General features: G+C 40.9%; 1 protein-coding gene across 1 annotated transcript in view; it reads left to right on the top strand.

Annotated features, from left to right (window-relative positions):
• Positions 1-211: 211 nt before the first annotated feature.
• SPOCK1 (SPARC (osteonectin), cwcv and kazal like domains proteoglycan 1) overlaps positions 212-15,378 on the top strand; it is a 269,773-nt gene continuing 254,606 nt past the window's right edge. The window contains exons 1-2 of the mRNA XM_054516394.1: positions 212-488; positions 886-1,053. Coding sequence (XP_054372369.1) covers positions 886-1,053 — 168 coding nt within the window. The 5' untranslated portion in view covers positions 212-488. The remainder of the gene's footprint in view (positions 489-885; positions 1,054-15,378) is intronic.

Genomic DNA, 15,378 nt, shown 5'->3' on the forward strand with positions numbered 1-15,378 from the left:
GTCTCTGGGCACCACCGAATAGGATCCCCACGCTCCTCTTGGCAGCCGCCTTTGCAGTATTTAAACGCTGCCTCTCTTGTTTGCGTTTAACGCCCCCCGCGCCTCACGGGCCCCGCGGCCCGGCTCGGCCCTGCGGCGGCGCTGCCCGCGCTCCGCCCCTGCGCTGCAGCGCGCCCGCGCCCGCCAGGGGGAGCCAGGCCGCGGCCGCGCCCGCCCCGCGCGCACCCGCAACACGGACACGGCGGGCTCGGGACGCGCCACGGGCAGCGGCTCCGCGCGGGCTCCGACAGACAGACACACACACAGACAGACAGAGAGACAGACAGCGGCACCGCCACAGCACAGACACAGAGTGCAGCGGCACCGCGGCACCGCACGCAGCTCAGCGGCACCGCGCAGGGCTCGGGCGCAGCGCAGCGCGGCACCGGCAGCGGGAGGAGGACGAGCGGCGCACGGTGCTGGAGCCCGGCCGGCGGCACTGCCCGGAGGTAGGAGCTTCTTCTCCGCCCTGGCAGCCAAACTTCGCGGAGCCAGCGCTGGCTGCGCCCGCGAGGGGCTTGGCTGCGATTCCGTACCGCTGCTGTCCCCTGGCTGCTCCCCGCCCGCCCCCAGCGGCCCGGTTTGTTTTTATTGTTGTTATTACTATTGTTGTTATTATTGTTGTTGTTATTATTATTGTTACTGATGCTGTTCCCCGCCCCTCCGGGCCGGGCCGCCGGAGGGTACGGCCGGTCTCGGCGGAGCCGGCAGCTCCGCAGGCAGAAGTTGGCGAGGGCCGTGAGGGGCGAGTGGCCCCAAGTTGGGTCCCCTCAAAAGTTGGGAGCCCGAGGAGCCGGGGCTGCCCCGCTGCCCCCGCCGCTCCTCGCTCCGCTCCTCTCGTTGCAGATGTCGGGGGTGCTGGTGATCGCTGCCTGGTGCTTCCTGCAAGTGGAGAGCCGGCATCCTGAAATCATCACGAGTAACAGCAATCATGGCAATTTCCTGGACAACGACAAATGGCTGAGCACCGTCTCGCAGTACGATAAAGACAAGTACTGGAACAAATTCCGGGATGTGAGTACTGCTCACTTTACCGCATGTTTCTTGTTCCGTTGACCGTAGCATCCTTCCAGGGGGCTGCTGGCTGCCGAGAGCTGTGGGTAGAAGAGAAATGCAGCTTGGGCAACCGGTTGGTGCCTGTGTGAGGGATGCTCGGGGTTGTTTGGGAGCTGGACAGACAGTCCTGGCGTTCTTGACTTACCCCATAGACTGGGGCAGCCCGGGCTCCGTGTCAGTCTCGCTGTTCTTATGGTCTTCGATTTTCCTCTGAGGAGGAACTTTGAGTGAAGTTTCTTGTTCAGTGCTTGCTGCTTAAGAGTCTTCTTAACTGAAAAATGATGGAATGGTGTGTGTGTAAGAAGGAATACTTACCAGTTCAAGCCACAAGGTGGTAAACAGCAAAGCTTTTTGTGCCTGCAGCTTTTGTGGAAAGGATTTTATTGTCAATTCTGCCTGTAGAGATCTTTGATGCTGGTGTAGTGTTGGAGTAAGCAGTGCTTTAGCTCTTTTTCTTCCCTGTAGTCTGGAAAAAAGGATATTTTTAAGATGTATTATAATGTGTTATCTGTATAAAACAAATAGATTTCTTAAGCTCAAAATTAATTCTAGACTTCCCCTAGTTTGAATACAATCATGTATTAAGTCAATGACTTAATACAATCATGTATTAAGTCAATGACAGCAGAAAGGGAAATGCAACTTTTTTTAAATAGAAGTAATATTTATGTAATTCCTCTTACTTCTGCCATCTGTACACTGAAGAAGCTTTTTTGGAGCACACAGAAAACCCTGCTTCAGTCTGCCCAAGACTGTGTGATGGAAGCTTTACTGATTGTGTTGATCATGAGCACAGTGAGGTTAAATGTTCTTTATTTTCTGGGATTTGTGCACCGTTGCCACAGTGAGACTCTAGGAAAGGGAAGACTAGAGCTGGCTATCAGTTCTGGTAGTACCCTTCTGCAAGAATTTGTTTGTTTATTTAGGAATCCTGGTCTTTTATAGAATATTAACAAGTCAAACTTTTATGTTCTGTTTTTGTCTCTGTGATCCTAAAATTGGATCTGACTTTGGAAAGGGGAAGTCAAAGTATTGCAGTTAAATGTGGTGTGTCCCTGCTTAGCTTATTCTCCCTGTGTTTTTCTGTAGTTTTGGTCATCTCTGTGTGAGAAATGCTGCTCGGAATCTCAGCATAACAGAGTGTGGCCTTAGCAATGGTGGCAATTAACAGCTGTCTTGGAATGTGTCTTCACTTGCAGTCACTGATCACATCCACCTGCTGGGACTGCTGAGTTCTCATACAGAAAAGGGCATTCCACAGTAAAAATGGATTCTTAGATTTACCAGGCTTCAAGGGAATCTTTGCAAATATCTGGTTTAGTCTTCTAGGGAACAGAGGTTGAGGATTTCACTTGTTAATTTTTACATCTCACTTGACGTGAGAATTGACCAGCATTTGAAAATGGTAAATTGAATGAAATCGACACATTCATCTGAAAACACTTCTAACTCGAGACAGATTTGTAGCAAGCAATCTTTCAACAGTCTCCTTCCAAATGGAGGCCTCATGTTAATCACAAGACTTAAATGTTTTATTTAAATTGATGTAATTTTTATGTTTTCTGCTTCCCTCTTTCTTTTCTTCTTAAAACTGGAGTCCTTGCAACTTCTTTTCTTGTCCCTTTTTCCAAGACACAGTCTCACAAGTCCAGAGAAACTATTTCTCTTCTTGTGGATAATATTCATGAATAATAATACCTCTCATATTTTAAGAATTCATGGCTAAGAATGCCTTTTTAGACCTTCTGAAAATGCTAAAAAACCCCATAAAAGAGCCTCAAAACTCTTTTATGTAGGAAGAATCATTCTATGGAAAAGTAAAACCAACCTTAACCAGTGGTCTACCAAGCAAAAGCAGTAATATGAAGTTCATCAAAGCTTAGGTATCTTTCTATCTGGCCATCTTAATGGTTCTATTGAATTACTTCAAAACTAGCATTTTACATATAATTATTCATGAGACCTTTTATGGAGCAAATTAACAGACTAGTAATCATCTTCTACTAAGCCTTTTCCAAAAAGAAAACATAAAAAGCTTACATATGTAATTAAGCTCTTAATTACTTGTCTTCAACCACATTGATTTACTGGATCATAATCTTCCATCAGAGGTTCTGTGCCCACAGGTGAAGCCATGCATAGGTAGAGTTGCTGCCAGCATAGCAGGTACAGCAGTGACAGCACACTTCTTGCATGCAGAGATGTGGTTAGAAGAAATCTGGTCCTTACTTCGTGGCTGTGCTGTTGGAGATAGATTGTTAAAATGTTTGTTAAAACATTTCTTAGAAGGCAGCCTGATGTGATGCATCATAAGAGTATTACCTGCTGTGGATGGACTAGACCAGCATTTCGTGGATAATTGTTGATTTCTAGGAAAATTATCCTGCCTTTCCCGTCACTGCCAAACTAATAAACTGATTTTATAGACACCATGTCTACATCGGGTTCTCAGTGTAGGCTTTGCACAGGAGGCTGGAGTGCAGAAGTGGTGTTGCAGTTAAACTTTCTTGGATCTGACACTGCAGTCACTACAGGGCAGAAGCCTTGTACCTCGTAAATCAGCAGAGGCAAGGTTGCAGTAATTAGCACAATTACCCTTAGCTGCTCTGTGAAATTTATGTCATGTTATATAAACATATTTGCACAAATATTTACATGAATGTGCCCTTCTGGATGGTGGGGAAAAACACTGAAGGTGTGGAGCTGAGATTTGATGCTCAAAGCTCTGAGTGGGTGTGGCCACTTTATGTGCATCAGCAGAAACATCTGCACACACAGATGTGCATATAAATCTGTCATAATGTTGCAGTACTGGGAGGGTTGTTTACCCAGATGAAGTGAATTGAATATAAAATTTTAAATTAAGCATTTCTCGACATTTTCAGTTATTCTTTTCAAAATCAATTGGTTGGTCAGCCTTATTGAGCTATGGGCCAATATGGCCTAATTTGAGGAGAAACTAATGGTAGATTTTTATTTTTTTTAGTGTGATCCAAATTTCTTTTGGGCAAAGGCAGCATGGTGGTTGTACTTATTGTCTCAGCAGTCACTACTTTTCTGTGAAAAGAGGGCACAGAAGTACACCTCATTTGAAATCTGCATTACAGCCACAGAATCATGCTAAGTTTTTAAATGTGACTGAATTCAATAGTGTGAAATGTGTCATCATTTTCCAAAGGCCTCAAGGGATGTGTCTAAAACAACAGTTTACAACACAATCTTTTCATGTGATTTGAACACAATTTCTTGGTTAAGTTCTCCATTTAAAAAAAAAGCTGAAAATAAATAGTGAGACCAGTGTGACTGATCTGTTGTTAAACATTTGCTGTTGAAAATCTTGTATATTTTACATCTGCCCAGCATCAATAACAGTGCAATGTCTGTGGGATTAATAAGTTTTCAGTGCAATCTAAACCTGTTACTCCAGTCTGTCTTTCACCCCTTTTTCCTTGTCTGCCATGGACTTTGTGTGATACTTGACAAAATCTTAGCTGTGCCTTAAGTTTAATTTTATAGCTGGGGATAATAGTATTTTTCTTCCTCACAACTATATGTTGAAGCTGTAAATAAGAAAGGACAGAGCTCAGAATCTGTGGTAATATGGAATTTATTATTCACCTAATCCATATATTGAATGTGGCTTGGTACATACTTAAGTAACTGACTAGTAAGTTTCTAAAAAAATAAGAAGTAAATCAATGTAATTATTACTGGAAAAAGAAAAAGTAAGCAAGATGCACTCTCTGGGGAGGACCTCCAGCTATTTCCCTTGTGCAGATCTGAGGCTTGGAAAAGCAGACATGAGGATTATGAAAGTCAAATTAGACCTTCTGATACCAGGAACCCAAATATGAAGACCTCAATCTTTTGATCAAACCTGTGGAGAGGGATCCTTTGGCTTGAGAGGAGCTTCAGAATAGATTTGGGAGCTGAATGTGAATTCTTACAAGCCTTAGGAAGCATTTATTGTTATGGGAATAAGCATACATGTTGTTGTAACAGGTCACACTGCAGCATCTCATTGTGCTCATAGAGGCTTGGCACAGAAGGCACAGAATAAATGTCATTTTAGTGATAGATCTGTCTTTAATCAAAATTATATGAACGGACTAATTCTATTACTTCTGCTTGGAGTTATGTCTATTACATTATTAATGCTTATATATAAAAAGGTAATAAGTTCAACTAGCCATGGATTAAACTGCAAAAAGGAAGAAAAAAGTTAAATGAACTAAGAGGATCTAGTATAAACCCCACAAGGAATTTCTATGAAGTTGAAAGCTAAGAATCTTGGCATGAACTCTGGTTTCAGTGCATGTTTATGCATGGCAGGCTGCCAGACCACGTTCTGAACATTAACTAAGCTGTTTCTCTAAATTTTATTGCTTACAGAGTTTCAGTTCAGGCTATCATGTTAAAACCTCCATGTATTTTATGCCTGGAGATGCTTTGAGACTGTGCAAGCCTAAGGAGCAAGGCATGAAATGTCATCATCTGTGTGTACACATTGCTCAGACTTACTGGGGATAAATAGTTACACAGAACTATTCCTGCTGAGGATGCCTATCAACAGGTTAGATAGATATTAGAATTCTGACACAAACCACTGAAGGGTCAATTTTGTCAGCTATTAATGTACATCACCTTTCTGAGCCTGCAAATTCCTCCTCACACCTGATCAGAAGTGCAGTGTTAGGTGACAAAACAAATACAGGATTAGGAACTTGAATTGTTCCAGCTTTGCCACTGATTTTTGTCATTTGGGCTGGCTCTTCACACTTCTTCACTGCATTTCCCCTTGTTGGCTCTTACCTTTCCCTGATTTTTTTAGCCCCAAATTAGAAGTGTGGTAGTGAAATTTGATAGCAGGGAGTTGGAGAACATGACCAGTACTGAGAAGGGTTGGAATACCAAGCAGGCAGAATTGGAAGACCTTGGGAACTCAGGTAATAGAAATGAAATGAAATTTAAAAGTACAAAGTGGAAGGTCATGGAATTGAGAGCTAACACAAATTTATTCTGGGTCCTGGCAGCTCAGCTCGAAATAGATGAGAGGGAAAACCTGTATACTTTCATTGATTTGCAGAGTTATTCTAAGTTGCAAAAGTAATGCTACTCTGAGGAGAGCAAATATATTGTAGGAATGCAGAAAATGAAAGATTTCTGCTTCTATTGAAGACATAAAAATGTACAATATATAGAAGGGATCACGTAATTATGAATATTGTGAGCTCTTCTGATCAGTAAAATTAGTGAAAGATTTTTATGGAGTTGGTAATCCAAAGGCCTTCCAGCATCATAGAAGAAAAGACCCTGTTTTAAAATAATATAATATATTCATTTACTCAAACAAAAGTTATTACAAATGAGTGGATTTTCTTCAGAATGTTTATTGAGAAGATGACACAAAATCCAGCATTGTGTCAAAATTCTAAAGGCCTTGGGTTTTTAGATCATGAGATTTAAAGCCCCTTGCTGGTTGTTGTCTTGCTCCTTTTCCATGCAGTGTGGTGGAACCTGATCTGTGACACCCAAATATCTGCTGCTCTGGGAGCATCTTTGAGATAAGAGGTCATTTCTGTAGACTGGCTTCTTTCTGCTGTCCCTTCCCTGACAGACACCTGCCTTCAATGAGTCAACTACCAGATTTGATACTGCATTTTCTATTTTTTTATATTGTATTTAGGTCTACAGGAAGAATTAAGTATTTTTCTGCCATAACTTATTAACAGAACATCTTTTTTTTTTTTCTTTTTTTAGCTCAAATGTAAGCACAGGTTTTTCTGTGAAGCAGTTATTGGTACGTTCAATACATACATTCCTGGAGAATCCATTCAGGTCCTGCTAATTATTTGTAATGAATTTAGTCATAAGGAAGGTTACAGTACTCTTGAAGAATATTTCCTAGCTGGGTAATGGATGTACCAAGTGGCTGGGTTGTGACAGGACACAGACACCTCAGGCTGGCTTCCCAGGAGATTGTCATTGCAAGCCCACCTTGAGATTTAATTGAAGGTGAAGACTCTGTGTGTGTGTATTCCAGTGGATCTGCAGCACAACAGAGTTGAAATGTGATTTATAAGTCTACCCAGGCACTCCTAGCATAGGTTGTCTCTTAGAGCAATTCTTACTCAACAGGGGGACAAGGCTGGAATATAAATGTGATTGAAAAGTACAGCTGAGATGTACTTGCATGAAATTTAAAAGAATAGGAAAACATGAAACTGAATCTGTGCAAGTGTAATGCATAATCAGCTTCTTACAACAGAGGAGATATGCTTTTTCAAAAAGCCCTTCTCAAACTTGACACTTTCCTTTTGCAGTGGACAAGGGGAAAAATAATGGCATTTATGTCAGAATAATTAACTTAAGGAAGGTACAGAGAGCCAGATTTTTCTAATTAACTGACACTTATCCAGCTTCCCTAGGAATTACCTAAGACTCTAAAGTTAAGTAGGTCAGTACAAAACTAGGGTGTTAGTTTCTGTATTATGTTTCAAATTATAACTTTAATAATTTCCTCACTGCAGACTGCAGTCACAAATCATATCCCTACCATGAAATTCTGTAGATTTAATGTTTTCTCCAACATGTTTTATGCATTTTTAGAGTAACCATTCTTGTATTCTATTGCTTGTCCCTGTCCTGTCCTCCCCCCCACCCTCTAGTGGATTTCTTTCTTGTTTTAATCCAAATTTAAATTGTAATTTTGTCAGATTCCTGAGAAATTCACAAAAGGAAAAAAGGAAAAAATGCCACAAAAGTGAGCCATGTGTCAGTGTAATATCAAATGAGTGGATTGAAAATCCTTATAGAAGGCTGAGTTCTGATGTTGGTTAGTGTAAGAGCTGCTATCAAGCTCAGGTGTCTATGGGCAAATTATACTACTTTTATTTTAGGTAAATTGGCCAGGGTGAGGGTCCAGAAAAACAGGTCCATTATTCTCAAGGGCCAAAAGGGTATTTATGATACCCTGTTTTGACCATCAGGGAGACTGTCACCTCTTTTTTGGGGGGGTGGTGGGGATGGGGTGGGGTTTCTCAGAAATTTTAACTATTAGCTTTATACTTACAGTTTTAACCATGAGACTAGAGACGTGGAATTCCAGTCAGTGTCTTTATCAACCTGTGTGTGTTTTGAGGGTAAAATGCAAGCCTGTCTGAATTTGGGGTGGAGCAGCTGAGCTGCTTTTACAAGAAGGAGGACTTCATGAGGAAAGTAGAGTTCAAATATTACATCTGGGGTGTGAAAACCTATTTCTTTTAGATAACATCTGCTTATGCAAGGAGAGGTTGATTATTCCTTTCCTTATGTAACCAAAACTGAGATGTGTTCAAAGGAGCTGTAGTGAAGTCTTGGTTATGTTGAAGCCGATTGTCAAAAATTGCCAAATTGTCAAAGGCTTTAGTGAAGCTTGAGTTTGATTCTTGTATTGCTTATCTTCCTGTTCTCTTAGACAAAGATCCACAGTACATGACAGACCAGTTAGATTAAACAGTTCTCTTTGCCTTTTGGAGGACCCTGTGGAATTGGAAAAGCCTGAAAGATAGGTGTCTGGCTAGCATAAATAGAAGAAGCTCCCTCAAAGTCCCTGGAAGAATCAAACTATCTGAAAATCAAACATCTGTAGTCTACAAAGTACACATTTTATAGATTTCAACCAAAACAAGAAAGCAGAGTTGACACAGTAAAATTAAGGTGATGCTGCTGCCTCCAGTGTGATTTTTTGTACTTCCACCACTTAACTCTTCCAGCTTTAGAAAGGGACTTCTTGCTGTGGAGTTAGCAAGTGCTAACTCTGAGTAAGCAGTCTGTTATCAGCTAGATAACTCCAGCAGTTATCATTGGGGGATTTGCTGTAGCAGGTTGGCAGCGAAAATTGAATTACACGTTTGGACTGAGCAGCTAATGTCTAATGACTTTCAAGGCTAAGATATGATTCAAAATTCAGTTTACAGATAAATTGCTAAGCTACTCAATAGTGGCTTTGGCAGGGAGTAGATTGGTCTTTATCTGTCACTTCTGTGACTTGGCTTGTAATCCTGGGTAACAGAAAATCATTCTCATTAAATAGGTACATGGGGACTTCAATTAATTCTGTGATCTTAGCTGTCCTCTTAATGAACTTTGTGTCATAAATTTACTTCACTGATTGCTTTCTCCCAGGTAGATAGAAAAATAGTTTATTAAAGTTTACTGTCAGAGTAACTCTTTTCAGATTAGTTTTTGAAAAAGGTTTCAATATATCATGGCTTACAGTTGAGTTCTGACTAACACAGGGATTGATAGAGGTAAGTGATACTTGTCTGTCTCTGCAGGTTGCTTTGAAATTGTCTAATCAGGAAATTCAGCTGTGCACACAATTTCATTTGAAATTGCACAGCATAAATTTTGTGTGGTTTTTAGCTTGGACATCAGTCTTCATCCTTCCTTCCCTGCATTCCGTTGTCCCTTCAGAAGTTTATTCCAGACCTGGCTTCTAGTATAGTATCTTGTGTAGTATCTTCTAGTGTTTGGCCTTTCTGGCTTTCTCTTCAAGTGGTAGCAGTTACTTGAACCTGGACAAAAGATTGAGATAGAAAGGTAAAAGTAGCTGCAGTCATTGGAACTCAGTGGGGGGATGCTTAAATGTTAGAGAATGGGAGAGAGGCTGAAAATTATACTTGTAGGATTAAGAAGAAATTAGGCTAAGTTGTTTCTTCAAGGGAATAGAAAACATTGCTATTAGAATAGTGTTTCTGTGTGTACTAGGAATGTTAAAGTTCTTGACAGAATTTGATTACAATTAGTAAATATTTATAAAAATCATTTTGAGAGAATTCAGAATTCCCTGGCATTTCTTGGTGAATAACAAGAGTGTTGTACTTTTCTAGAACAGATCTGTCTGTATGTGCGCCAGTGCCCACTCTGCTTCCAGAGCAGAGTGCAGCTCTGCCTGCTGCAGGGTTTGCTGAGGGTCCAGCGGAGGCAGCCGAGGCTGGAGCCGCTCAGAGCCCGGCTGTGCTGCCCGGGGCTGGAGCATCTCAAAGAACTGGCTGTGCCCGTGTGGGGCTGGAGCCGCTCAGAGCCGGGCTGTGCTGCCCAGGGCTGGAGCCGCTCAATGAACCGGCCGTGCTGCCCGGAGCTGTCCGGTGCTGGAGCCGCTCAATGAACCGGCCGTGCTGCCCGGAGCTGTCCGGTGCTGGAGCCGCTCAATGAACCGGCCGTGCTGCCCGGAGCTGTCCGGTGCTGCAGCTGCTCAATGAACCGGCCGTGCTGCCCGGAGCTGTCCGGTGCTGGAGCATCTCAGGGTCCCGGCCGTGCTGCCCGGAGCTGTCCGGTGCTGGAGCATCTCAGGGGCCCGCCGTGCTGCCCGGAGCTGTCCGGTGCTGGAGCTGCCCAATGAACCGGCCGTGCTGCCCGGAGCTGGAGCTGCTCAGGGGACCGAGCTCTATGGCGCAATTTGAGGACCCTTCCTCTCGCCTGAAAGTCCTGAATCTTTTTGTGTCATCCCGTGTTACGTGGGGTAAAGCACTTTTCTGACGTGGTTAGGTACATGGGGATGTATTCCAGATTAGACAGATGTGAAAGCAGAGGATAAAGCTGGTTCAGAGTTATCCATCAAGCTAATGCCAGATATAACAACAATATTTATGTCGTGCAAGTCCCAGGACAGCGCTCTTCTGTAGAGCGATGAACTGTGCTGGAATACAGAAAGACAAAGCTTAACAGGTCTGTGTGGATATATGTGCCACTATCTGACAGCAGGGTTTATTGGCCCAGATTCATTTCTTGTTTGATAACATTAACTTCACTCAAGGTATATAAGGGATAAATTTTGTTCCCTTTCTTTTTTTTTTTAATAAGTAAAGTCAGGGTAAGCAATCTTTTATGCTAGCTAAATGTTATTTATTATTTATTTAACGCTAGGTGAATAGCATATTGGAGGGAGATTAGGTATTTCCTGTTAAAACAGAAGTATTAGGCAGAGTGGATTTCCTGTGTTTATCTAATTTTTATATTAACTACATCTAGTGAAACTCATGAGGCTCAGGTCTTTTACATCTACTGATCTTTTTAAAACTTATCTTAAAAAAACCCCTGTTTTAATAAAAGTACACCGGAGTGCTACATTCAGTGGGGATATCTATAAACATATGATAATTAGTGGTTTAAATACAGAATTGTCTGCAGTATTCCTTAAGCATAACCATGAATCTCTACATTATGGTTCACCCAGGACAGCAGCATCCAAAAGGAAATTGTGCCACATTTAATTAGAATAAATATAAACTGCTAAAATACTGCATACTGTCAGTTATGTGTAGAACTGCAGTTATGCAGCATGAAGGAAGCTGGTAAACCAGATATATTTGCTCATAAGGAAGGATATGGTGATTCAGATCAGTGACCACAGATTTATTAGTCTCTTCATGCTTATATAACAAAGTTAAGTTGAATATAACAAGACACTTAAGGGTTTGTTTTCATTGGAATATGAGGCAAGATGGACTGAAATGAGGATCCTTCTGTGACACAAATGTCTGTTTTTATATTTAGTCTCCTTTTTATAAAGCCTTTGTCTCTTCTGATGAAGAAGTGCTTTCTTTCTTATGCATGTGTCTCATCTTAATAAGTTAAAAAGCTCAGCAGAGCAAAGGTTTGTGACTTGTAATGAACTTATAACTTGAGATGAAATGTAATCCTTTTCCCCTGGAGACAGTGCTGTTGGAGATTGTGAGCAAGTATTTCCTATCCATGTGCACTGCCTGTAAAAGAGAAAAGAAGACTGAACACAAGTACAAGGAACTTTAATGGGTATAGATCAACAATTTTTGAGCATTCACAAAAAGCTACTATAAACAATTTTAGAACCATGATAAAATATATTGAAACTTCCCCTTGTAAAGTAACATATGGCATCACAAATAGTCCTATCTCAGTATGAAAAGGAAAAAGAAATCCAAACAACTTTTTATGGGCCATTTTTTGCTATCAGTATTTTTTTAAGTAACTGCACAACCTTAGCATCAGTTTCTGTTGAGATACTGCATCCACACTTTAATGGCAGACTATGTCCCTGTGTAATCAAGAACAAGCAATATTCTATTACAGCAGGGCAATGTACAAATACAGACAGATGTGGCATGTGCTGCAGTTTCCATTAGCAAAAAAAGAAGCTGCAAATAGGAAGCAATTTTGAAACCTGCCGCCATAATTGCAAACCCATTACTGATATATCAGGGATGGTGCAGCTGATGTGTTCCCTCCAGAATGACACAAAGTTGTCTATAAAATCTGAACTCACTAAGGAGAGATGTGGATATAAAATAAGATGCCATAAGATTTCTTAAGGCATGGCTGATTTTAAAGCTGAAGCTCCCTGAAATTAGGAGTTACTGAAACAGCGATGATGGAATAAATGTGGTTTTTTTCAGTTCTTTCTATAGGTGCAAGGAAATAAATAAAACTAAAAAAATGAATTAAACCAATCAAAAGGCCTTCTAATACCAAAATATCCCAAAGTCCCAAAGAATACAATCTGTGTCAGAGGCAAATGAATGCTGGATGATTTAGTGGATCCAGAGAGAGGAGTCATGACTGAAATGGAGACATGGTCCATTAGGTGAGAAATCATGTCTGGAACAATCTTTACTAAAGCCCAGTGATTTCTCCTCATGGAAAATACTTGGCAGAAAGAGGAAATGAGAACATGACATGTATCTGCATATATAGCAGGTAATGAATCTATAAACACAGAGAGAATGGGAAAAAGGTAGATGAGGAAAACGATGTTTCACTTCATTACAAGCAATTTCAAAACGACACTTTGATGAGGGTTAGAGGGAGAGGAGAACAAGAAGGGATTTAGGAAGGATGCAGCTGAAAATTATTTACCTACTGAGCAGCATCCTGGGTGACCCTGACTTGGGCAGCAAAGTGTTCTTGTGAGCAAAGCTGTTTGCAAGCCCCACTTCAGACGTGTGTGTGATTCTGCACAGTTTTAAGCTTGTCTTGCTGAGTGTGCACAATACATTTTGGACTCTGAGCAATCACCAATGGCTGATTGCCAGATGAGGAGCTCTAAACATCTGCCCTTCTGTGGTCTTCCTGCTGTGGGACTTGTGTGGTGGGTGGTGTTGCTTTTCATTTGAGATGAACAATGAAGATGCATGGCAGAAAGAATATATGCACTTTAATCACTTTTTTCCTTGCAATGTAGTTGTGGGTATTTGTAGCATTCATAATTAGCTGAGGAACAGATGGCAAAAGCTTGGTATAAAACAGAGCATCCATTGAGTGATCATGTACTGCTGCAAGCTTATTTTGGAAGAAGTTTGTTCCGTTAGATGATGCTCTGATACAGTGGTGCAGGAATAAAGTAGGAAGATAATTTCTAACAGTTGGTGTAATTTAGTGTGTAGGACATGGAAAACATTTAAACTTACAAAATATCTCCTGGATGCTCGTGTCCTGTGCTTCAAAAGGATAATTTCAACCTTTACTGTTCTGCAAACCTGAAACCTGTTATGCATGAATTTATGTATAGGGGAAGTACAGCAAAATGTCCCAAGGATCTCCCCATTCCCCTGTCCTATATCTGCACAGCAGGGAACAATTTAGTTGTTCTGTGCTCAAATTTCAGTAACTATTGTACTGTAGCTTAATCAAAAAACACCTCCAACAAAACAAATGAAAAACCCTGGGTATATATTTCACTTGTGTGCTTCCAACATGAACATGGTGCTGCAATTTTTCAAAGCTGGAAAACATGAGAGAATTTTGTCAGCATTTCACCATGACACTTGTTTCACTTAGAAAGCCAGAGGGCAAAACAAAGAGCTTTCTTTTGGTCCATGTAATCTTTTTAGAAGGCAGTGGTAGCCCGGCAGGCACAATCACTGAGATATGTATGAGGTAATGTTGGAAATGATGAGATTCTGGATGTAAAGGCTGATTGATTAGTTGCGTGATTCCATGTTCCAAATTCAAAACTTAGAAATATTTGATTTTAAGTAAAGGTAGGAGCAAGGAGAAGGTTGCTGAAGAGAAAAATAAGCTAAATCTGTTTTTCATTGATAAAGTAGAAATATGGGATTCTCCGTCCCAAAGGAGCTGAATGGATTATTGCAACCATCCAATCTAGTCGAGATCACATTTTCTTTTTGCTTTTATCTTTTCTTAAAAAAAGATAAATGAACCCACGTTGAGATATTTATCTCTGTGAGATGACCTGTATATACCTTCAAGTCACAATGAACTGGATATTCTCTTTCTCTGTGAAACTGTATCACTCTTTCTCCCTGGAGACTCTATGGATGCAGATAAAAAAATATTTCTGTGAGAACAGTGGTGCCATTCCCTCTATGTATGTAATATTTTGGAGGATATCTGTAATGGCCAATGAAATGATCTTTGATAGTTCCTATTTTTCTCCAGATGCTGAACTGTAAATTTAAATATATTGTGAGCTGTGTTTTCTTTTTCTTTTGTGAACTCCCTATATCTCCTCACAGAAAATAGTTCACAGAATATAGTAGTTTTGTGTTTGTCTATAGATGATTGTGCAAAAGCTGAGAGTTCACTGGGGCCTGTCATCTTTCTGAGGACTGCTGACCAGTATAAATTTTATAATACAAATAATTAATCTTTATCTCCAATTGACATGGTCAGTAGTAGAACTGAATTAAAGCAGCCATGTCACTATGGGGTCTTTTTGTGTTGAAAATCTCTCTGCCTTCTCAGTGTGCTGCTCTTTTTAAGAGTAGTTTGCTCAGACTACAGAAAAACTTCAGCTAAATTTATTGAAAGAGCAGCACTGTCACAGGATTTGACTTTTCCTGGGACTCTCTTTCCTTCTGCAGATCCCATAAAACCAGTTCAGGTTCAGAAATAGCCTTTTCTAAGTTAGTTGATGTATTTTCACTTTAGGGATTACCAAAACAGTCACAACAATCTTAGTATTCAGTTACAGGAGCTACAAAAGCAATATAATTTCAGTTGCCCCCACAGCAGAATTAAGCCCAACCTGTTTGAAACTTTAGTCAGAAATGGTTCTTTCACCACGAGTTTCCAGAAATTATTAGCTTATTACAGCCACTTGAGCCAACAGGCCCATGAGTTGTAGGAACTTTGCCCAGTAGAGTTCTGCTTTCTCCCTTGTTTTTGAAGCTTTCAGTTGATTTTTAAGATGCCATTCCTCATAGTGATTGCTGAACACCACCTCAATGGCTCTTATCTGCATGTTCATGGCTTCAGAAGATGCATCTTAATTGCTGAAAGTATGGAATAGACAAAATGCCA

The sequence above is a fragment of the Molothrus ater genome, chromosome 15 (assembly GCF_012460135.2).
Source record: "Molothrus ater isolate BHLD 08-10-18 breed brown headed cowbird chromosome 15, BPBGC_Mater_1.1, whole genome shotgun sequence".
In the NCBI taxonomy this organism is placed as follows: domain Eukaryota; kingdom Metazoa; phylum Chordata; class Aves; order Passeriformes; family Icteridae; genus Molothrus; species Molothrus ater.